The sequence below is a fragment of the Chrysochloris asiatica genome, unplaced genomic scaffold (genome assembly GCF_000296735.1).
Source record: "Chrysochloris asiatica unplaced genomic scaffold, ChrAsi1.0 scaffold00009, whole genome shotgun sequence".
NCBI lineage: Eukaryota > Metazoa > Chordata > Mammalia > Afrosoricida > Chrysochloridae > Chrysochloris > Chrysochloris asiatica.
Window position 1 is genome coordinate 16412235 of NW_006408527.1, and position 24690 is coordinate 16436924.

At 48.3% G+C, this 24690-nt stretch overlaps 1 protein-coding gene across 1 annotated transcript; it reads left to right on the forward strand.

The window, feature by feature from the left end:
* The first annotated feature begins 1138 nt into the window (after positions 1-1138).
* On the forward strand, positions 1139-24367 carry SLC41A1 (solute carrier family 41 (magnesium transporter), member 1). Its single transcript, XM_006834075.1, has 10 exons — positions 1139-1628; positions 11822-11929; positions 12960-13031; positions 13647-13791; positions 16370-16516; positions 17109-17256; positions 18055-18134; positions 19452-19586; positions 19875-20023; positions 24135-24367. Exons 1-10 carry the CDS (start codon positions 1254-1256, stop codon positions 24318-24320), a joined length of 1545 nt encoding a protein of 514 aa, XP_006834138.1. The 5' UTR covers positions 1139-1253; the 3' UTR covers positions 24321-24367.
* Positions 24368-24690: the final 323 nt, after the last annotated feature.

Consider the following 24690-nt stretch of genomic DNA (forward strand, 5'->3'; position numbering starts at 1 on the left):
GCCTCTGGTTCTTGGCATTTGTCTGGCATGCCCCACTGCCCAGGGAGTGAGTCTTTCTGAGTTTTATCTTGGGATAGGGCATTTGAGCATCTGCGAGTCTTCTCTTTGTTGGCTTACTGTTGTTTATACCTTATGATATAAACAGCCACCCTCTATGGCAGATGGTTCATTGGCAGAAAATTTGTGACTGAATGTGCAATTGATGGCACTGGGAGACCACACTTAGAGGATCCTGGGTTCATAATGTGCATAAAGAAAGGATCTCTCTTGGGAATTTGCTGCCCATCCCCACTTGCTGAAAGGACAATGCCAAGGTCTCCTACACAGCAGCTTTCCTATGTGGAGCCTTTTCCTAACTATTGACTCTGGTGGTGATGGGCCCTATGGGTCAGTGGGTTATGGTTTGAAAGGATGGTGAAAAGAGCAACTGCTGGACCTCTGTATATGGTGGTGCAGGACACATGTTGCAGAGCAAGATAGGTAGTTTAATTGGAAAGATAGAGGCAAAAAAAGTAAAGATGCCTCTCAGAGAGGGAATTCTCCCAGTATACACAGTACTTTGCTGATTCATAACCTTTTCTTTACTTTTTTGCTTCTTCCCCCCCATAAGGTACTCCACCAAGGTTCCTGTGACTTTAAGGACCAGGGATTTGGGAAGATACAAGGTCTTCCCAGAAAGGAAGGAGATATCTGGAAGAGAGGAGACAGACAGCAGATTCTGTCCTGGAACCAGCAGAGCCTGAGGAGCTGTGGGAAGCCAAAGGACTTAAGCAAGAAGAGCAGGAAGGAGCCGCAGCTTTAAGCCAAGGCTGTGTTCTGAAAGACTGAACTCAAGCTACTGTTCATGAAAGAGGGACCACGTCAAAGGGTACCTCACACTTGACTGGGCTTTCCCAGCTCTGTTCTAAGGAGCCTGCTGCTGTGAACCAAAGAAGATAAGAGGCCAGATCACTTTCCCTTGAGCACAGTGCAGGCCGAGTGGAGTCAGGCATCTATCTGCACCCCTAGTGGCTGGCTGCTGAGTCTGTTGAGTTTCTTGCTTCCTTCCAGCTAGCAGCTTCAGTGCTTGATGGGGCTGCCTGTTGGTGGATCAGTTTTTGCAGTGCCTGGTGGGAGCAGAGAGCCGTGGGAAGAGGTCCCGCGGCACCCAAGCCTGGGCTCACCCCAAGACTAAGTTCTTTTCCAAATTAGAGAGGGAGAGAGAAAGGGACAAAAGAGAGGCGTGTGCCCCCTTCCCCTCCTCCCTACCCGTCATGTCCTCTAAGCCGGAACCAAAGGACATCCACCAGCTGAATGGGACTGGCCCCACTGCCTCACCCTGCTGTACAGATGACCCCGGACGAGAGCCTTTGGCCGGGACCTCGGAGTTCCTGGGTCCTGATGGGGCTGGGGTGGAGGTGGTGGTGATTGAGTCTCGGGCCAACGCCAAGGGGGTTCGGGAGGAGGACGCCCTGCTGGAGAACGGGAGCCAGAGCAACGAAAGTGACGACGTCAGCGCAGACCGTGGCCCTGCACCACCCTCCCCACTCAAGGAGACCTCGTTTTCCATCGGGCTGCAAGTGCTCTTTCCCTTCCTCCTGGCAGGCTTTGGGACTGTGGCTGCTGGCATGGTGTTGGACATTGTGCAGGTAGGACTCTGGGTCATACACCTTTTCCTACTGGGAAATGTTACCTCTCATAGCTTTCTCTCCATGTTAGAAGCAGCTGCTGCTTCCTAGAATACTCTTTCCCTTTGGATTATGGCTTTAGTTTCTTTTTGGTCTAGTTACTTTCTGCAGCATTCTCAAGGAAGCTGAGTAGCCCTGGGGAGGTGGTCAGTTTGGTATTGCTTAACAAAAGCAGAAGGGGGTTCCAGAGATCAGGCTTGGAAAAGTAGAGATGAAAGAGGCTGGTTGCTTGCCGACCCTCCTGGATATTCCTGCTGACCCCAGCCCAGTAGGAGACATTTAGACAGGTTCCCTTCTTAGGCTTTCTTTTCCCTTCACTTGGAGTTTCAGGGATGCCAGTAGTTAAAAGCTGAGTTTCAAGTCTCCCCTCCATCTCCCTGCTGGGCAGGAATTTGCTCTATTGCCAAGAGGGTCTCAAATGAAGTGGGAAGGCTCTTAAAGGCATTTTGTGTTGCTTATCTGGCTGTGACCTTAGCTTGATCTCCTTGGGAGGGGCGGGGAAGGTACATGCTGTCTGATCTATGATTTGGAGGTTTGGTGTGACAAGACCTAAAAGTGCTAATTATGTGATATACTTGGGGACAAAATGTAACCAGGCCTGGGAAGAACTGTTTCTCTTTGCTTATCACCGGTCTTTCATGAAACTATTCTAAGCAATGGGGCTCTTTGGGAGGCTCCTGTAGAATTATGGATAAGAATTGGCTGGACCTGGAAGCTGAGAAGCAGAGCACTTGCTCTTAGTGTATTGTGAGTTTGAACCCCAGGTCCAAGAGATCAAGTCATGTGTCCAGATAAGAGATTTTGAAGCACAGTAAGATACACAGAGCTTTCTGAAGGTGTGGGGTTTATCAGAGTTAATCAGTAGCTTGTTTCAAACTCCATCCAGGTACTGGGCTCTGTCCTAGGTACCCTGAGAAATACAGAGGCAGTTGGTGATCTGGCCTTTGCCGCTTCAGACTCCACAGTGTGTCCCTAACCATGTAGTGTCTTAGGAAAAGAGGTAGCTCAACATCACTTTCCCTGTATTGAGGTTACGAATCGGGCTGTGAACCTCAAGGTCAGCGGTTCGAAACTACCAGCCGCTCCGCGGGAGAAAGATAAGGCTTTCTACTCCCCTAAAGATTTACACCCTCGGAAACCCTGTTACAGGGTCGCTATGGGTCGGAACCGACTCAATGGCACTTAACAACAACAACATAGACAATACAGGTTATGATGTAGTGAGTCCTACTGGTGGGTCTCACTGTGCCCATATCCCAGGTGACTGGTGTGCCAGGTGATTCCTTCAACAGTATCCACCTGGACCACTTTGACTTGGACTTTCAGGAGAACTCTGTCCTTTGGTTACTAATGAGGATCATGTTTATGATGTGCCAAAGTACCTTATACTGCCTCCCCTCTCCTGTAAACTGTTTTCATAAGGCTTGTTTCTGCCTGAAGGTTAGGAAACCAGCCTGGAGCTAGGGAGATGGACTTTGAATTCCTCATCCCTCCTCTGTAGAGCAGTGAGTAAAGTACTCAGAGGAGGAGAAATGGGACTGAGGTGGCAGTTTCTCCATCTCTTCTAGACCTTTCCTATGACCTTGATTCACATTCTTACAATTTGTGAGTTGTAGTTTGGTGCCTACATAGGGGTACAGATAAGGAGCTCTGGTAGCGTAGTGGTTACGAATCGGGCTGCGAACCTTAAGGTCAGCGGTTCGAAACTACCAGCTGCTCCGCGGGAGAAAGATGAGGCTTTCTACTCCCGTAAAGATTTACACCCTCGGAAACCCTATACAGGGTCGCTATGGGTCGGAACCGACTAGATGGCACATAACAACAACAACAACAGGGGTACAGAACCAGGATCTAATGTGAACTAGGAGACTTATTTTCTGGATAATAATAATGGCACTAGGAAGTATTTGTTGGACTCTTTGGTGTGCCTGTGAGGTAGGAATCATAATCATCTCAACATTAGGTAACTGGTCCCTGGTCATCTGATTCTAGAACCCACTCCTGGAGCTTTCACCATGGCCATGACTCACCAGTTGGTTAGAGAATCTGGGATGAGCTGTTTTCTTGTCTTCCCCTGCAGAGCAGGGTAGACTGGAATCTAAAACAATTCAAGTCATTTTCTGACATGAGTAGGAACCAAAGTTCTTAGAGCAGGGGAACACAGAGACCCCACCCCAAACACTTAGATAAGTCTAGAGCTGGAAAAGCCTTCTCACATCTTGCTCCAAAGCTATCTAATGCCCTTGAGACATTGAGAGGCCTAAGGAGTGAGCTCTGGTAGCATAGTGGTTACGAATTGGGCTGCGAACCTTAAGGTCAGCAGTTCAAAACTACTAGTTCCACAGGAGAAAGAAGAGGCTTTCTGCTCCTGTAAAGATTTACAGCCTTGGAAGCCCTGTACAGGATTGCTATGAGTCGAAACCGACTCCACGGCACACCACCAACACCACCACCAAGAAGCGAATGCTGGAGCCTGCCCACTGTGTCCACAGACACCAACACTTGCATTCTATGTGGTACTTAGGATCACCTGAAAAGCTAGGGTTCAGTTAATATGGATGATAATAGCTGGGTTGTCTTTCCCCATCTCCCAGCCTACCTATTGCAGCTGACTACAATACTATCATGGGTAGGGGTAGGTGCAGAAGGGCCCAGACATGAGACCACAGGGAGGTTCCTATTCCACATCCAGGGTGGCAAAAGGAGTGATTCACAATCCTGAAGCCAGAAAGAGCAAGATCATTTCTAAGGCGTCACACCTGTATTTCTCATCAACAAACTAAGATGGCCCTCAGTGGGCCAGAGAGTCAGGGAGTGCCTAAGAAAATGGGGCCATCAGGAGCGAGTGTCCCCAGTGTCTCAGAGCAACTGATCAAGAACCCATGCTGGTTGTGGTTTTCGGTTCTCCTTGGTCTGGATTTGTCACCTCTCCCCTACTATTGCAGAAGATTCCTTTCATTCTGGAAGGCCTGTTTCTCTGTCCCCTTATCTACCCTCCTTTCCACTCAATAAGCATAGCCAACCATGACTGCAAGAAAAGGGCTGGCACACTGGACAAAAGTAAGAGAAGGATAAATGGACTGTTCTCCATTCTAAGTTCCCCAAGGTGGCCAAAAGTTCTTGTGGCACTGGGAGGGAAAGCAAGATTGGCCAACTGGTGGAACCGTTATTTGGTTGGGAGATAGGAGCCTCTCTGTGTCTTCCCAATTGTGCTAGGCTCCTGCAGAACATTTAGCTCCCTTTTTCTGCCAGCTTTTGGCAGGAGTGGGAATGGCAGGAGGTGGTGTGCAGACCTGGTGTGCAAATTCTCAGGGATGTTAAGAAAGATGGGACTCCTAAGTCCTTGTTTTAACTTGCTATTTACTGGCTAAGGATCCCAAGGAAAGCGGACCCTCCTTCCCCAAACTCTTGACTTCACTGTCTTGCCAAGTGAAGAACTCATGGCTGTGTGTGTGAGAGAGATGAAAGTTGGCAACACATGGGGGGATTGGGTCAGGGGAATAGGAAAGAAGCATTTCACTCACAGGTGGTCTGCTCTCCTCTCCTGGCTGCTGGTCTCCTTGGGCAGGATGTTCACAGGTGGTCTCACTTAACCACCCTGTCTGCTCCTCATGTCTCTGCCTGCTGCTTGCTGTCAGGAACCTGTTTGTTTTCTGTGATGGCTTTATATATTCAAGTATTGCCCTGAGGCCTTTCTCCTTGAACACCTAGAATACACTTGGTGTGGAACCTCAAACAGTGAAGGCTGGACTGACCCGAATACAATCTGACCCACTTCTTGTCCTGCAAGGCCATCTCTAGCTCAGCTTCCCAGACTCTCCATAGCTTGGTGCTTGCAGCTTATATCTGAACATTTCAGTCCTTTGGCCTTTTTTCCTAAATTTTATTTATTTGTTTTTACTGTTGAGAATATACACAGTGAAACATGCCAATTCTGCATGTACAGTTCAATGACAACAATTCCATGCTTTGAGTTGGGCAACCGTTCTCACCCTCCTTTCTTGAGTTGTTGCTCCCCCATTAACATAAACTCACTACCCCCTAAGGTTCCTGTCTAACCTCTTCAGTTGCTGTTGTCAATATGATCTCACATGGATAATTAATAAAAGAGCACAATGCTCAAGGCAGCCTTTTAAAACATTTTTTTTTAACTAGTTAACCTAAACTTTTATATTGTTCGACTGTAAGAGGATTCCAGGGTTTTTTGGTTTTGTTTTGTTTTGTTTTTGTTTTTTTTTGGTAAGTTTTTATTGTGAATTGAGTGATAGTTTACATGGGAGAACATCAGCTTTACATTCATCCTATCTTATTTCATTTCATTGCAATGATTACAATCCCCTCCATGCATCACCATTCAACAGCATTTGCTTCCATTCCCTCTGGTTTTGTCTTTTTTTGGAGAGGGGGCGATGTACACCGAAACACTCAGGAATATATAACCATTCAAACAATCAAAGGATACACACTGCAAGCCTGCCCCCCGGCCATCAGCACACAGCCCCTCTCTCTCCCTGAGACTAGAGTCCCTAGCTGCTCCATCTTTCCACATCATCATCTCTGCCTCCATCACTGGTGTTACTGCTTCTCTGGATAGGGTTCCGCACTCCACTCTTCTCCCTTGATGGTCCCAGGGTCCTCTGCTCCTGGACTGCAAGATCAACCACTCCCCTCCATTTGTTACAGAACGTCTACCTTTACATCTGCAATACTCACAGTCAGTCCTGATAGCAATTATTCACTGCTGAACCACAAGAGTCTTATCCCCATCTCCTTTCACCAGCCCCCTCCTGACAGGTTGGAAACCATTCAGCGGAGAGTCTACATTCCCCCATACCCTCTGGAACTAGGCTCCCTCTTGAAAGCTTGTAAGCCAGTTACTTCGTGCCTTTGTAGTCCCCACCCCCCCATTTTGGGTAGCCAATGTCTAAGTTGTTCAGGGGATATTTTTGATATGTTGATTCCCTCTCTTCCTGGTGGCAACTTTCTTCTCTGTTATTGTCTCCCAGCGTGTAAAAAGGCTCAGGCTTGAACACTAAGAGCAGGGGATCAGTATGTGTGGGAGTGAGTGGGAAGTGCTGGCTGGAGAAGGTGAGGAAGGAAGAGGCAGGTCAGAAAGACAAGAGGTGCTGGCGTGTGACCAGCAGTGTGAGGCTTAGGGTGATTGCTCTGAAGCAAGATTATTATTTTTTTTTAAGTTTTATTGTGAATTATATGATAGTTTACATGGGAGAACTTTAGTTTTACATTCATTCCATCGTGTATCATCTCACTGCCATGGTTCCAATCCCCTCCATGCATCATCAACCACCCAAAGGGTATATCCCAGAAACCCACCCCCTACACTACCCCCTCCTCCCCCCAGTTTTCAGCCCACAGTCCCTTTCCCTCTCTGGGTCCAAAGTCCCCAGTCGCTTCATCACTCCACGTCATCATCACTGTTTCCATCTCAGGCATCTCTGTTTCTCTGGGCAGGGTCCCGCTCTTGGCTCTTCTCCGTTGATGGTCCCAGAGGCCTCCGCTCCTATCCTGGAGAATTAATCACTCCCTTCCTTGTTACAAAGCTTCCACCTTTGCATTTCTAACCCTCATAATCCGTCCTGATAAGCATTATTCACTATAGTATCACAAATTACCCATCTGTATCTCCTTTCATCAGCTCCGCCCAGACAGATTGAATAGTACCTACTGGAGCTTCTGCCTTCCGCCATGCTCCCTAGCACCAGGTTCCCTCTTGAAAGTTTGTAAGCTGGTCACTTCTTGCCTTTGTAGTCCCCCACTCCCCATTTGCGTATCCAATGTCCAAGCTGCCCTTCTCCGTCTACTCTGTGTGTCGGGGTGTGTGTGAATGTTTCTTGCTGTGAGGATTTGTTCCCTCTTTTGAGTCGCTGCTCCATAGGTATAGGTCAAGTTCATCAGACTGTATCAGCTCACTCTTTTTTTTTCCCCCCTCTTCTTTCCTCTCCTGGTTGAGCTCCGATCATCCAGTCATCCAGTCCAGGTCACATCTGCAAGTGTGGGCGCTCCTGTGCATATGCCCTCTCTTCCCGTCAGCCGGTAGCTCCACTCTCCTCTCGAGTCCTCCGTGGCTACACCACTGACTCTGGGGGCCCAAGAGTCCCCAGGCCTCTTCACACTGCTTGCCATCCAGGTCCCCAACTGGGTCCACAGAAGTTCACTGAACATTGTAGGGCTTAGCTTGCCACTTCATTGCTGCTTTTACCCCACTTCTCCCCATCGGTGATGTGTGTGGTCACCAATCAGAGTGTGCATTTCCATTGAGTCTTAGTCTTGGAAGGGGGTTTGCGTTGAGCAAAATTATTTTTGAGTATGGGAGAGTGGTCTCATCCTTCAACCCCAGAATATCCATTGCTAAGGAGCCCCTCAAAGATAAAGAAAGAAGGAGCAAAGTCGCTATGTTTCTAAGAAACAGTGAAAATCTGTCAATAACTCCCCACTCGCACTGGGCTACACTTTCTGCAACGTGCCCTTTTCCATCCCCAGCAGAGCAGGAAAACGTGGGTGGCACCTTGGCTGCCACTTGGCTGACAGGTTTGGCTTCAGGGTCTAGATGGGCGTGAATTAAGGCCAGAGGAGGAAGTAGAGGTACTCACTGACTGTCCCTACCACCCTGCCCACTTTTTGGCCTCAGGGCCCCCCTGCTTTCTGGGTTGATTCCACTTCACCTGTCTTCCAGCATCACTTCTTCCCAGAATCTCCTGTGTGTCAGAGACTTCTCTGCCTGCACTGCATCTTTGAGATGGTCTTGTAAATGAGAAAGTATGTTTGTAAATTTGGCAACTATGACTCAAGTGCCAACTCAAGGCTCTGGCTGGGATGGGAGCAGATAGTGTGAGGTTCCAGGCTATATTATGTGAAATAATCTTCTGTGAGGGCTCTGAAGACTTTGGGGTAAGGTTGCTTGCTCTCCATGTCTCTTCCGCCTGCCTTGTGTGATCCTTACTAACACTGTGTAGTTGAAAAGAAGTTATATGGAGGGTTGGGAGTGATAGAAGGACTTGGGGTGTTCTACCTCGTATGGCACTGTAGGATAAGCACAGAACTGTCACCCACAAGGTTGGCGATTCAAGCCCATCAGCCACTCCTCGGAAACCCTATAAAGGGTCACTATAGGTCACTATAAAAGGTCACTATAGTCAGAACTGACTCGATAGCACTTAACAACAACTTAACAGGGTTGCTGTGTGTCTGAATTGACTCAAAGGCAGTGGAATTTGGGTTTGGTTTTATAGTGGCAGCTAGAAGAACTGTAGTTGTCAAGTACTGTTGAATTTGTTCCAACTCATAGCATAGGGGTTATGAGGAGCATCTGGTGGATTTGAACCTCCAACCTTGTTGTTAGCAGTCCAGTGATTATCCTACAGCACCACTCCAGGACTGAACTTTACACCTTAAAAAACAACAACATTAAATACAGGCAATAAACAAAATGGATGCAACAATGAGCTCACACATAGCAACAGTTGTGAGGATGGCTCAAAATGGGGAGGTATTTCGTTCTGTTGTACTATGACGGAGGGTCACTGTGAGTCAGAACCAACTCAGTGCCACCCAACCACAATGGTAGTCATTGCAAACAATTCCAAAAACTTGCCTGCACTTGGGATGTCTCCTTCGAGGACTTTTCACACTGTCAGTACATTCACATTGTTTAGACCTGCCTAAAGAAGGAGCTCTGGTAGCGTAGTGGTTACAAATCGGGCTGCGAACTGCAAGGTCAGCAGTTGGAAACTACCAGCTGTTCCGCGGGAGAAAGATGAGGCTTTCGGAAACCCTGTTCAGGGTGGCTATGGGTCAGAACCGACTCGACGGCACTTAACAACAACAACAGAGAACTACACTTCCTATTGATCAGGCAATAGAGGATAGGACAGGTGAGGCTAGGACGTGAAGCCCTGCTCTGGGAGGCTCTTCAAAAATCCAGTCAGCCACAGCCACCCTTATGGAGGTGGGGTGAAAGGGGGATGGTCCCCCTCTCCAGAGTTACTGGATCAGGTTTGAGAGAGAAGGAGCGTGACTGTGGGGAGCTGGAGCCCCAGCGGTATGTACCACCAACAGCCAAGAGTTGCTCCAGGGCAAATGAGATGGCTTCTGCACCTTTGTTTTACTGGGGCTACCTTCTCTTTAGGGGCCCTGTGGGCAAAAAAGAATTCATGTTCCTCCAGCATTTGGGTGAGGCTAGTTCCTCCTGTGGGTTAACAACTGTTGCTGAGGTAGAGGTAATGGCAACAGAGTTTTTTCTCCCTCCTTAGTCCCCAGAGAGAGACTTCTCTAAGGAGAATGCTATGCCCTCTACCTGTAGGGGGACTTCCCCTCCCCCGTAAAGAGAAATCTAGGAAAAAAGACATCCTTGTCTTCAGCCAGAGTCCTTAGGTGATGCAAATGGTTAACATGCTCAGCTGCTAAGGAAACATCAGAGGCTCACGTGCACCCAGAAGAAAAACCTAGTGGTCTGCTTCCAAAATATCAACCACTAGAAATAGTGTGGAGCACAGCTCTATTCTAATGTCACCAAGAGTCAATTCTGACACACTGGCAACTGATTTGCCTTATAGATTACTGCCACCCCTCTTCCTGCCCCTCCCCAGTATCTAGGCAGCCCTGGTTCCTCATGCTATTCCCAGTCTCCTCCAATATCCTTGCTTATCTTTAACTATGGCCTTCAGAGATTATCTCATCTGGACTCTGAATTGAACATTTTACAGTCAGGAAATTTAGGCCTCTGCCATTTGCCTATTGTCCCCAGCTGGTCTGCGTGGAGAAGCCCCTCACTTGAGACCTCTAATAGGAGCCCCAAAACTTTTAATCCAGTGTCCTTGCCCATGACAGAACCTTGCCTTATAGACCATGGTTCCCTGAGCCACCTTCCCACATCCGCCCAGCTATCGCTCACTTTGCCCTCACCAAACCTGGAAGCCTTCCATTTCTCAAAACAAATAAAGGAAACTCAGCATTGCCCCGTCCAGGCCATGAGGTCTGAGACACCACGCCAGCCCTTTTCTGCAAGCCCTCCATTTCATTTTCAACTAAAGTGATTTCTAAGTAGTCAATCCCAGCTCCTAGAGTTTCCCTCCTTAACATAAAGTGGGATATTACTCTTGGAATCTCTTGCCTCTTTTTGAAAAATGGGGATGAACAATAATCCCTCACTAAGAAAATGTAATGAGAAAATACACATAAAGGAATTCACCTAGCATTTTTACCATTTGCTGTCAAGTCTGTTCCAACTCCTGCTGACCCCACGTGTGTTAGAGTAGAACTGAGCTCCATAGGGCTTTCCGTGGAGCTTGACTGAGTGGACTCGAGTCATCACCTTTTCCGTTCTCAGCTGAGCATGTTAACCATTTGTTCTACCCAGGGACCTTGGCTGCCACATAGTCAGTACTTAGCAAATGGTAACTAAAGCAACAGGTAGGAGAGCCGGGCTCCATTGCCACCCATGACTAGAACTCACTTCTTATGATTCCCTGTCCGGTGCTCATTCCACAGGGTCACACTTGCTTCTCCTAACTGAGAGATTGGGGAAAGCAATAGGAATACACAGCCTCTTACAGACCAGCCTTCAGAGGTTTGGGGGGCCACAGTTGTAACCCAGAGCCTGTTCTAGAGAGCTGCTGTGGCTGAGGCCCAAAGCCCTTGGAGATGGAAACCAAACAAACCCTCTAATCTCCTCAGCCCCAGCCCCATGGAGCCCAGCTCTCAACAGCTGAGACAACATCACCCAAGGCTGAGGCTGCAGAGAAAGTGGACTAAAGGCAAAAGGGGTTAGGGATTGCTATTTGAGGTGGGCTTACAGTGAAGTTGTGGGTGGGAGTCAGTCCGAGGTGGCTGAACTGAGCAGCTTCTCACCCAACTCTAGAGAAACAGGCATAGGAAATAGAGTCAGAATTGGGGCCTCCTCAGCAAAAGAGAGCCTTTTTGCCTCCCCTGTTCTGGGCAGCAAAAAGGGGGACTGTATTGTTGGAAGAACTGTGGGCTTGGTTTGGTTCCAGGGTTCTTGGAGGGAAGGCAACCAGTGTGGTTGCTCCCTGCGGATCCCATTTCCTCTTCAAGCCCCTGATCCCCAACTATCATTTTAGCCTCAACGCCAGCCCTTCTGCGCACTGAAATTCTTGGGTTCTGTTTTCACCTTGTAGCACTGGGAAGTCTTCCAGAAGGTGACAGAAGTCTTCATCTTGGTGCCTGCGCTGCTGGGGCTCAAGGGGAACCTAGAAATGACCCTGGCCTCAAGACTGTCCACCGCAGTGAGTGCCCTGGCTGGGAGGGGCACATCAGACTTGGGGACAGCTACAGTGTCTCATGACCGCCCAGGCCTAGAGTGAGGGGCTGGGAAGGGAAGGGGGACTGGCTGGGCAGATGGAGGGAGATCCCAGGCTGGGCACCCTGCGCCTGATCAGGGGCTCCCCACCCAAAGTAGTTCCCAGACTTAGTTTCTGAATGTCCCAGCCATTCCTGGACTCCTGCCCCACCCCCTGCCTCACAGCCCACCTCCTGACTGTTTGTGCAGCTTTGACAGGCGGGCACCATGCTGGCCCCTCCACCTGCACAGATGGGGGTCTCCTCTGATCTCCAGCCCCACTCTGCAGCTGGGCAGGAGCCCAGCCAGGCTTTCCAGCCCCTCTCGCATCCCAGTCCATTCCTTCTTCAGGGGAGTGGACAAGGAGGGACTGCTCTCTGGTTCATCGCTCCTCCCTCCCACCACCATTTAGATCAGCCTTGACAGTTCAGAGACTGGACCACAAACAGGGCCATGGGGTGATGAAACTCAGCAGGCCAAGGAAGCCACGTGTCAGGGTGTCCTTGCATGGTCAAGAGTCTGGAGAAGGCAGCAGAGTAGAAGGGGCAACCAGGCTAGCCCATCCCAGTTTGTCCCTACTCGAGTCCATTCCACCTCCCTCCTCCCCAAACACTCCTATAGCTTCACTCCTGTGCCAACAGCTGGCTTCCCCTTTCCCAAAACAATGAGCTGGCTTCCAGGCAAAGGGTTAGGTCATTCTAACCTAATCTGGACTATCCAGATAAAGGAGGCCGGGCAGGGGATGGGGGAGGGGGCTGCCTCTTCTCAATAGATATGCTAAGGGGAGGAGAAAAGAAGAGGCTGCCTTGGAAACTGCTTTTAAGCCCCTTGAATCCTCTTACCAACTCTTCATGTGGCCATGTCCCAGTCCAAGTCCTGGGCCACACCAACAGCCTCCTGATCCAGGCGGGGGCCCAGTGGTGGAGCTGCAAGCACTGCCTAGCCTGGTATTTCACTCCCCTGCCTCCCTCTCCCAGGCCAACATCGGGCACATGGATACACCTAAGGAGCTCTGGCGGATGATCACCGGGAATATGGCCCTCATCCAGGTGAGTAAGGAGGGGACCAAGAGGGTGGGCTGAGTTCCCCCCTTAGTTAGGCATCTCTGAGAGGCTCAGGTCCACCCAGCTGGCTCCTGAGTGAAGCTCCAGCACCTTGCTGAGCTGGCTTCTTCCAAAGTAACTCAAGGAGGGACTCAAGTCACCCCAGAAAAGCGCCAGTGGGAGAAGGGTCCCAGCATCTCTGTTATCACTGCCCTGTTCCAGGTGGTGAGGGGGCTGGGAGCTCCCTAGATCCTGGCTCTAGGAGCAGACTCAGGCATGTTGAAGTGTCCTTTAACACCATTGTCCCGTGTCCCAAAGAGGCCACATGAGTTCCCCGCTGGGAATCTTCTGAACTGAAGTCTCTAGTTCTGTTAAACATCCACCCAGCCCCTAGAGGAACGCTCATTCAGTCAGTAATATGTGCTGGGTTCCTGCAGTGTACATGGCCCTGTACTAATGTCTGGTGAGAAACTAAATAAATAAAGACATCATTCCAGCCTGTGAGGACTGAACAATCCAGCCCTGCCTGCCTCCTGGGGCTACTGGGGGGGCCAGGAAGAGGTCTGGCTAAGTGCTCGGTGACCTCAGCTGAGAAATGCTCCACTCCCGGGCTCCTCTCAGGTGCAGGCCACAGTGGTGGGCTTCCTAGCATCCATCGCAGCCGTCATCTTTGGCTGGATTCCTGATGGTCACTTCAGTATCCCGCATGCCTTCCTGCTCTGTGCCAGCAGTGTGGCCACGGCCTTCATCGCCTCCCTGGTACTGGGTAAGGAAGGGAAGAGTGGGGCATGGGGGAACGAGTGTCAACTAAGCTGGGTGCCTCCTTGCTCGCCCCCTTTTAAAAAACTGGTGAAAACAGACATAACAAAACCTATACCACTTACGTATACAATTCAGTGCCATGGAATACACGCTTCAAGCTTGGCATTCATTCTCATGATCCTTTTCCAAATCATTCTACCACCTTTTTAACATAAACTCAACGCTTGCTAAGCAAAGCATCCCCCTCTCCCACTCTCCCACCTCTGGTAACCACAAATAATCTTTATTAGGCACAAGAGTAAGCCAAAAAGTATTGTTACTAGGGTTCCAGTTCATACACACATGGGTTTATTCCAAAATAAACGTGTTTAAATATGTCTCTGTGATCAGTAGTGGCTGCAGACAATTCTCACAATAATACCCTTGTCTTAGCCTTGTTAGGGTGCCTTCAAAAACAAAACGGTCCAATCATACCAGTGGCTTCTGAAGGGGTCTGCTGGGCCAGTTCAATTCAAGGCAGAACAGAGATTGACTCAGAAGGTCTGTGGAGACTGGTTTTTGGGATTCCAGTCTTGATAGATTTTCTTGAAGAACATAGGACAATTTACAGGGCTTATGATTGAGAAGTTTTAAGAAAACTAAAGACTGCATTGGTGAGAAGACCAGGAAAGTTGCACCAAGAAATGGTTTTCCATCATGACAATGCATCTGCTCATTCTTTGAGAGTAACAAGATCTGTCCTAAGATCATTTGCTTACCCCACCTACCCACAGGCTGTACCCTACAGCCCTGATTTACCTCCTTCAGACTCTTTTAGTTCCCCAGACTCAAAGAACATTAAAAAGGAACATGGTGTGAGTCCCTCAGAATGTAATCACTGCCACTTTGATGTGATGTAAATTAGAGTACAGAATTCTTTGGAGGAACGGTTAGAGATGGAAACACAGCCTTTAAAAATATATTGACCTAGATGGAGAATGTGTCAAGAAACAATAGCTTCCCATTTTGATATTTCCATTTAATAAAGGTTTCTATTTCTGGTTTTGTGAAGTCCTGGTGTGGCTCTATAAGGTAAACATTGGACTGCTAACCTTAAGGTCAGCAGTTCAAACTCACTAGCCGCTCCTCAGAAGCCTATATACAGGGTCTCTAGGAGTCAGAACTTACTTGATGGTACTTAACAACAACAGTGATTTTGTAACACTACTTTTTGACTTACCCTCGTATTTACTTATTTCATATAAGTGAGACCTTAACAATATTTGCCCTTTGGGAACTGACTTAATTTCACTCACCATGATGATTTCAAACTTCATGCATATCATGGCATGCTTCAGGACTTCATTTCTCTTTACTGAGTAGCTGAGTAGTATTCCATTCATATACGAGCATCCATTCATCTGCAGATGGGCAATCACTGCAGTTACCTCCACCTTTGGCTATTGTGAAATGTGCTGCAAAAACTGGGGTCCAGGTTTCAGTATGAGTTCCTGCCTTCACTCCTTCTGGGTATATGCTTTGGATATGGTAGTTCTTTGTTCAATTGTTTTAAGGAAACACCAAACTGTGTTCCACACTGACTGGACTAGTTTACATTCCCAACAGCAGCATATGAGGGTTTCAGTTTTTCCACAACCTCACCGATGCATGTTGTTTTCTCTTGGTTTTTATTCTTGTCATTCTAATAGAGGTGAGATGGTATCTCACTGCAAGCCACAGTGGTTTTTTTGTTTCCATCTCTCTAATGGACGCCTGGTGTGCACTATAGGACAGGCACTGGACCTCCAGATGGGTTTGAACTGCAAGGTTAGTGGTTCAAACTCACCAGCTGCTCCTTGGAAACCCTGTACAGGGTCGCTATATGTTAGAATTGACTCAACAGCACTAAAGAAACAACAAATAACCAATAAGGAGTCACACAAACCCACCCTCCACTCCTAGGAAGAAAGATGAGACTGTCTGCTCTTGTAAAGATTTAGTTTCAGAAACCCTACATAGGGTCATTGTGAGTTGGAATTGACTCATAGCAGTCAGTTTGGCTTTAGATGTTTTTTAATGACTTGTGAAGAGCCCTGGTAGCATAGTGGGTTCCACCCTGGGCTGCCAACTGCAAGGTCAGCAATCCTAATGCACCAGCCACTCTGTGAGAGGAAGATGAAGCTTTCTGCTCCCATAAAGGTTTACAGCTTTGCAATACTCTACAGAATCACTATGAATCAGAACTGACTTGAGGGCACATAATAAGAACCAGGACTCCTGGTGGCACAGTGGGTTAAGCATTTGACGATTAACTGAAAGGTTGGTGGTTCAAGCACACCAGCCACTCCTTGGAAGAAAGATGTGGCAGTCTGCTTCCATAAAGATGTAAAGTCTCAGAAACCCTGGAGAGCAGTTCTCTGCCCTACAGTGTCACTGTAAGTTGGAATGAACTCAGCAACAGTGAGTTTTTGTTTTTAATGGTTAATGATGTTGAACATCGTTTCATGTGCTGATTGGCCATCTTTTCTCTCTTTTTGTTTGGTGATACCCCTTGTTTTCCTTCTCACCCTCACCTGCCTGGTCCCCTTCCCTTTCCTCATCAGGTATGATCATGATTGGGGTCATCATTGGCTCTCGCAAGATTGGGATCAACCCAGACAATGTGGCTACGCCCATTGCTGCCAGCCTGGGCGACCTCATCACCTTGGCTCTGCTCTCAGGCATCAGTTGGGGACTCTACCTGAAACTGGGTGAGACTGAGACCCTGTGGGTATGGCCAGGCTTAGACTTGTAGATAGGGTTGAGAGATAGTATTGATTTTGCAAATATGCTAAGACCTCTGTTTTTTATCATTCCATTTGAACACAGTTTGTAGCAGCACCTAATCTTAGATGAGGCGAAGTACTGATCTTAAATTCATGCAGGCATCAGGGACAGGAATGGGGGAAAGTGTCTGAGGAATGTAGTCCTGCCTGGTCCTGGAGATTTTTACTGTTCTTGGAGGAGTGAGGTAGGATGAGCAAAGGAAAGAAACTGCTTACAAAATGAAGGTTTGGAGATACAGTAATTTCTGGCATCAAAATCAAGAGACCTAAGGTCTGGTCGCTGTCCTTAATGAGTTCAGTGCCTGTGCAGCTCTCTACCTCAGTTTTCTCATCTATAAAATGGGAACGCTGGTCCTGCCTACCTGCTGGGTAAGATCCAGTCAAGTACTATATTTATGGGCATATCGTGGTGTTGCTAGTGGCCTGTGGGGGTTAACAAGTGTGGTTGAGCAGCCAGAGGAAGGCTAGGAGCAACAAGCTCTGTGCTCACCTCCTTTCTGATGTCTACCTCTCTCAGAGGGCTGGCGATACATCTACCCGCTGGTGTGTGCCGTCTTCGTGGCCCTGCTGCCTGTGTGGGTGGTGCTGGCCCGGCGGAGCCCAGCCACAAGGGAGGTGTTGTACTCGGGCTGGGAGCCTGTCATCATTGCCATGGCCATCAGCAGGTAGGCTCTGGACCTGCATACATACCTTCACTTAAACCCGAAAAAAACAGTGTGACTCAGTTCTTCTGTCACAAGTAACAGAAACCACCTGAGATGGATTTGATTCAAAAGCAGCATGTACTAGCTTACAGATCTCAGGGAAGTGGGTTCCAGGGCTCAAAAAAATATCATGGGGGCCCCAGTACCTGACATTTCTCAGCTCTGTTTTTCTCTGTGATGGTCTGCAGGCAGTTCCAAGTTCATTACTCCAAAGGAGAGAGAGAGAGATTCTTTCCTCCAGCAGTTGCACAAAGTCCCAGAATAGATGTTCTTTAGCTGTGATTGAGGCACGTGACTATTCCTGAGCCAGTCACTATGTGACTTTAGGGATGCAGTGCATTGATTGGGTGGGCCAGGGACAAAGCCATCACTGTAGCAGTGTCCTTAACCTATAGTGACCGAGAGTTGGTTCTCTACGCACGAGCCTAGTGCTGTCACCTGAAGAGGATTTAAATGCTGACCAGACAAAACAACAATGGTCCTCACAGGCAGGTCACCCCATGGTGGCTCCCCTAGCCAACTTGGGGTATAGATACAGGACGAAGCTGCCTTAGCTGGTACCACTAGCTGAGTCTGGAAGCACTATGTAGGAACAATCAAAATGTAGGAACCAGCAGCTGATGATAGCAAAGGACGGGAGATTCCTGGGACCCATCTCTGCCTCCCCTCCTCCCCAAGGCTAGGTGGGCCTGTGCCCCTCATCCCAGAGATCAGAGCAGAGCCTTTCAGTGCTGTCATTCTGTCTTTGTGTCTTTGTAGTGTGGGAGGCCTCATCTTGGACAAGACGGTCTCAGACCCCAACTTTGCAGGCATGGCTGTCTTCACACCTGTGATTAATGGTGAGATCTGATGTTGGCTGCCAGAGCAGCAGAGAGCAAGGGAAAGGAGACTTAGAGGTTGCTGCCTGCACCTGGAGCTCTGAGTGGTACAAACAGTTAACACATTGGGCTGCTGCTGCCGCTGTTGTTATATACCATAAAGTCAGTTCTGACTCAGTACAGGGTTTCTGAGGCTATAAATTGTTATGGGAGCAGAAAGCCTTCTCTATCTCCCAAGGAGCACTGGTGGGTTCAAACTGCTGACCCTGTAGTTAGCAGCCCAATGTGTAACATACTATGCCTCCAGGGCACCTACACATTCGGTTACTACTAACCTAAAAGTTGGAGGTTCACACACAACCATAGGTGCCTCAGGAAAAAAGACCTAGAAATCTGCTTCTGAAAAGTCAGCCATTGAAAACCCTTTGGAGCAGAGTTCTCCTTGGTCACATGTCTGGTTACCATAAGATAGAATCCACTCGATGACAAATGATTTTAACTGGGTTTTCTGTATTAGGGTTCCAGCAGCCAAGAAAATCCAGATCAGGTAGTTCATGACTTTAATGAAGGGACTCTTCACAGAGGTGGGAGCTGGGTTAAAAGGACCAACATAGATTTTGGCGGTGGGATAAGGTGGGAAGGTTAAGGCACCCAGAGACTTAACAACAATGAGAGGTGTCTAGTCCTGAAGAAAGAGTGTTATCAGAGCCCCATGAGAGCCCACCCACAAGGACAAGTCATTGTCCTGAGGCATGAGGGAATCAAGAACAAAGTACCTGATCTCCTCTCTTACCCTGTGATCTGCTGGTGCCTCCCATTGAGCAAACCCAACTGGAAGCAGCCAGCCTGAGTGGTGCCATCTGCAGATGTCAGTGTCTCGGGGCTCAGAGCAGGTTGCAGAATGACAGGGAAAACTAAGTGACTGGCACGATTCTTGATAGAGGTGCCAGAGATAACCAGATTCCAGAATTCAGAGCTTAAACCCACTTGCTGCTGATTACCAAACCAGCTAGCAAGCACTGGGTGCCTGGGTCTCTGGGTCTTCTCAGAGCACTGGGGATGAGGGAAGGAAGGGTTGTGGATAAAGGCAGATGACCACCAGGGGCTTCCGGGACTGCTGCACCTCCACAGAGGGTAGGATGGGAGGAGCCTGGAAGACTTCCTGGAAGAGGGACTGTCTTTGCCTTCCTTCTTAGCATCTCACTCTAGTCTTGGGTTCTGGTGAGCAGGTGATACCCACTCAGACACTAAAGGAAGACGGGGTACACTGCCTCTACTGATAAGAGATGAGGAACAAGTGGTGCATTTCCTCCCCCACATGTCTAAGTGTCTCTGCAGGTGTTGGGGGCAATCTGGTGGCAGTCCAGGCTAGCCGCATCTCTACCTTCCTCCACATGAATGGGATGCCAGGGGAAAACTCCGAGCAAGCTCCTCGCCGCTGCCCCAGTCCTTGTACCACCTTCTTCAGCCCTGGTAATGCACATTCTCAGACACTTGGGTCCATTCATCCCTGGAGGAAGAGTGCTAAGAAACAATGAACTTCATTTAAGTAACAGTGGGGGCTGGGAACACAAGCTCCCTTTCTCATGCTGGGCCACACCAGCTGTTCTAGATGACCACCTCTTCAGGATACGCTTAGGGAGGGACCACGGGGTGGAGATGCAGAGACAACTGCTGCCTGGGAGGATGGTGTGGACTTATGGGGTCAGAACGCCCTCCTCCTCATTCTCCTTGTACTGTCTGTCTCTCCCCTGGACCTAGATGTGAATTCGCGCTCGGCCCGGGTCCTCTTCCTCCTTGTGGTTCCAGGACACCTGGTGTTCCTCTACACCATCAGCTGTATGCAGGGCGGGCATACCACCCTCACCCTCATCTTCATCATCTTCTACATGACAGCTGCACTGCTCCAGGTACAGACTAGTGGAGTGGGGGGTGGGCAAGACTGTTGTGCAGTAATAGTAGAGGAGACCCAGCCGCAGCCAATCACACATTCTACCCCCTCTTTCTCTGTGTCTTAGCTGCCAGTAAACAGGGCAGGGACTCAGAATAGGCTGTGTAGTTCCAGAACAGTCACTGACATGCTGTGTGACTTTGGCTCAGTTGCATCACTTCTCTGCACCTTAGTGACATATCTGTAAGTTGAGAGGAATCGACCAGAGGGAGTGGTTTTCAAGTAGTGCCCTGAGGAGCTGATGCTTCTGGAGTTTTGAGCAGGTGGGCTCTGGGTTTCACCCCATCTGGCCACAGAGTCACTTAGCTGTACATGCATGCTGGGCTTCTGGAGACTTGATTTGAATAAAGCATTCCACATCTTGAAAAACTGTCAAAACCAATGCACAAAATAATCTATAAGGTCTAGTCCAGCTTTGCCATCCTGTAATCCTGTAATGCATTCTCCCTTGTTATATTATGACATTTTTTTAACTTTTTATTTTGAAATAATTATAGATTCACAGGAAGTTGTGGGGGTGGGGAGTGGGCAAGGAGGCTCCATTCTTTTCCCCAGTGGTAATATCTTGCATAACTCTAGAACACCATTCTTATATTGTACTGGCACTAGTACAATCCAGTGAGTTTATTCACATTTCTCTAGTTTTCCAGGCACTCTTTTCTGTGTCTGTGTGTGTGTGCACATGTGTGTATGGTTCTGTGCAATTTCATTACAAGTGAAGAGTCCTGTAACCACCCTCACAGTCAGGATACAGAGCAGTCCCATTCCCACACCACTCTCCTATGCTTTCCTGTAGAGCCACACTGCCCCTCATCTTTAAAGGTGACATGTTTATATAGAGTGCTTTTATATTTCGTATTTGTGTTTGGAATAGGCAGTAACAGTTACACAGTGTTTGCACTATACACAGTGGAAAGGTTAACAGTGTGTGTGAGGAAAAGTCTTCCTTTTGGCCCTCTTCCCAGCCACCCACGCATTTCCTCCCTGCCCACCACTGTGGTCACTTTCTTATGTATCTGTCAAGTTTCTTCTCTAGTTACACAAGCAGACGTCTATACAAGGAGGCTTTAAAAGTTCATGGGAAATGGAATTAAAAGATCATGAAGCTTTTTGAATCCCCTTTGTATTTTTATTTTCCTTTTTTTGTACACAGATGTAACACCCTATACCTACTGTTCTGCATTCTTCTTTTTTCATGTAACAGTTTATCTTAGAAATCATTCCATATCAATATATACATCAGTCTCTAAAAAGAAGAGCACCCTCACTTTTGATGACTGCGTTCTGTTCTGTTGATACCTCATGATTATATTGAATCAGTCACCTTTGATGAACAGTATTTCTTCTTCACCCCCCTTTATCCCCCCACTTCTGTTTTAGATAGGTTATGTGTTGGGACATTTTAGGAAGGACTGGGGCTGGGACTCACCTGATGCGAGTAGCCTGCAGCAATTTCCCTCACATGTGCGCTTCACCTGGTGGCAGAGGGGATGTGAAGGTGATGGGGCATGCCAAGGGGGCGTGGCTGGAGATTTTCAGCTCATCCTCAATCTAGGTTGGAAAGGAGATATCTTAGCTCCATTACCCATTATGAACCCCCTAGGGGAGATGCCCTTCCCTGGGCCTTTGAAGGCCCTGAGCATGGCACTTGATCCCTGTAAAGGTCTCCCCTGATCCCTTTGCCGCCACCTCCCACCCATGTGTCCCAGGCTTGCTCAGGAGGCCAGAATGTAGAACAGCTGCTGTCATTCTTTGCCTGGGGCACGTTCCAAAAGCCTCCTGACCACACTCTTTATTTGGGACTGTTCTGCAGCTGCTGGAAAGGGTGTGAAGTTATGAGGGCTGGCCCTCACCCAGAGCCAAGGCCATAGGAGTACAAGGCAGCTTTGTGCAGGGCAAGCAGGGCATGTGAAGGGGTGTTGGAACCGAACCCTCTGGCTTCCTTGAACAGACACACAAGAGCAACCAAATTGGCCTAAAACTGTGTATCACTTCTGGCTTCTGGGTCCCACTGGGGGCTCTGGTTCCTTTATTTGGGCCCCTTCAGACAGTATTTTTGTACCACAATGTTTGCAAAGTTCAGTCAAGAGTAAAATTTTCCAAATGACTGTGTTAACCTTAGCTGTTAGAAACCATTTCATCTCACGCAGATGCAGTCATGTAGGTAGTCCAGTGCCAGACACTGTGCAGAGTATGTAGAAAGTGCAGGCCTGCCCCCGCCATGGTATTTTTGGTCAAGCACATCTCCGACATATGTTTAAATGCAGACTGGTTCAGGTGATCCAGAGTCGACACTGAGATTCTGCATTTCTAACAAGCACCCAGCTTTTTGTTTTCTGCTGTTGGTCTTCTGACCAATACTGTTATTGTTGTGTAAAGTGCTGTCAAGTCAGTTCCGACCCATAGCAACCCTGTATAGGGTTTCCAAGGAGCAGCTGGTGAGCTTGAACTGCCAACCTTGCAGTTCAAGCTGACCTTTGCAGTCCAGCACATTGACCCACAGCACCTCACCAGGACTCCTGACCAATACTGTTGTTGTTAAGTGCCGTCAAGTCGATTCCAACCCATAACGACCCTGTGTAGGGTTTCCAAGGAGCAGCTGGTGAGCTTGAGCCACTGACGTTGCAATTCAAACGGCTTTGCAGTCTGATGCATTAGCCCACAGCACCACACCAGGACTCCCGAGATTCTAATCTAGATCGATCGTAATTACCTGTAGTTGTGAAGGATTCCTGGGGTGATGCTGTAGGATAAGCACTGGACTGCTAACTTTAAGGTCAGTGATTCAAAATCAGCAGCTGTAAATCTTTACGGGAGCAGAAAGCCTCATCTTTCTAACACAGAACAGCTGGTAGTTTTGAACTGCTGACTATGAGATTAGCAGCCCGATTCGTAGCCACTACACTACCAGAGCTCTCCATAAAGATTACAGCCTTGGAAACCCTATAGGGCAGTTTTTCTATGTCCTATGTGGCACTGTAGGATAAGCACAGACTGCTAACCATAAGGTTGGCAGTTTGAACACACCAGTGTCTCCTTGAAAATGCTACACAGGACCTCTGTGAGTCAAAGCCAACTTGATGTCTGTTAACGGTAACACTGGGTCGATATGGGTAGGCTTCATTCAACTCATTGGCAATGGGTTTGATTTTTTTGCTTTTGATGTTAAATGGAGTCCTGGTGTGGCACTGTAAGATAAGCCTTGAACTGCTAACTACAAGACCAAAGTTCAAACCCACCAACCACTCCTTGGAAACCATAGACAGAGTTGCTATGAATTGGAATCCACTTGATGGCACTTAACAACAACAACACAATGTTAAAATTAACTTGCATTCTTTGAGCCCACAGCAGTAGAATGGAAAGGGAGGGTTAGAAGGAAGCCAGTTGAGACAATCAACTATTACTCAAACAGCTGTGCGGTACCAGCCTCAAACTCTGCCCTTATTCCAATAGGGGATCTCCGTAGGGAAAGCTGGCTCTAACCCCCAACCAGCCAGCTCCTAGAGAGGCCAACATGCAGGAACTGGAATGACCCAAGTATGGCATGACCCAGAATTAGGCAAGAGTTCTGGGTCCCTGCAATGAGTAGGATTTAGGTTAGGGAAGCCCCTTGGAGAGCCACAAATGGTTAAACACTCAGCTGCTAATTAATCTAAAGGTTAGTGGTTCGAACTTACTCAGCAGCACCATAAAAACCACAGCCAAGAAAACCCTCTGGAGAAGTTCTAATCTGTAACTCATGGGGCCAACCATGAGTCAGAATTGGCATCAGGGCTTGGGTTTGTTTGGTAAATTTGCGAGCAAAATGTCATGCAGATGCCAATGATCCCAGGTAGTAGTAGCAACTGCCTTTCTAAAGAGCTCTCATTTCACCTGTTGTCTGCTTCAGTTGGTAATATGGGGGTGGGGGTGGGGAGGAGAGCCCAGTAGAGAGAACCAGTGGAGTTTCCAAGCTGAGGATTGTAAATAGCCAAGCCTTCTGCTGCGATGAATAGCGCGATTGCACGGTCTCTGGCTCCCCCTGGAGAGAGGGGATGGTTACAGGCTGGGCCCTTCTGTCTCTCCAGGTGCTGATTCTTCTTTACATCGCAGACTGGATGGTGCACTGGATGTGGGGCCGGGGCCTGGACCCAGACAACTTCTCCATCCCGTACTTGACAGCTCTGGGGGACCTGCTGGGCACTGGGCTCCTAGCACTCAGCTTCCATATCCTCTGGCTCATTGGGGACCGGGACACAGATGTTGGGGACTAGTTTGGTCACTCAGCCTTATCCCCACCCCTCTGCACTTTCTATTTGAAGTTGTTCTATTGTTCCCACTCCACACTCCCACCTCTTTCTAGGACTTCACTTTGATACTGAATTCTCATTATTTTCAATGGGAATTTTTATACATTGAGCCAAGTTTGTATAGCAAGAATTCAGGAAGGACAGATGGACTGAGATAAGCAGTACCAGTGGGTATTTGAGACAGTCACCAAGTGCAGTTTCATGGTGGGTGCCTCCAGGAGTGGAGTAAAGGGTGTTCTGTCTGGGATCTGGGGACATTTGGTTTAGCTTTAGCATCTCAGTTTTGACCCTAATGAGAAACCCTTTGGGAGTAGGCTCTGGATTTTTGCTCTTT

Bases quoted from the DNA above. Each gene is read 5' to 3' on its own strand.
- SLC41A1 (XM_006834075.1), top strand. From the start codon at position 1,254: ATGTCCTCTAAGCCGGAACCAAAGGACATCCACCAGCTGAATGGGACT. The intron at 1,629-11,821 runs GTAGGACTCTGG...TTCACCTTGTAG, and splicing joins TGGTGTTGGACATTGTGCAG to CACTGGGAAGTCTTCCAGAA. The intron at 18,135-19,451 runs GTGAGATCTGAT...GTGTCTCTGCAG, and splicing joins CTTCACACCTGTGATTAATG to GTGTTGGGGGCAATCTGGTG.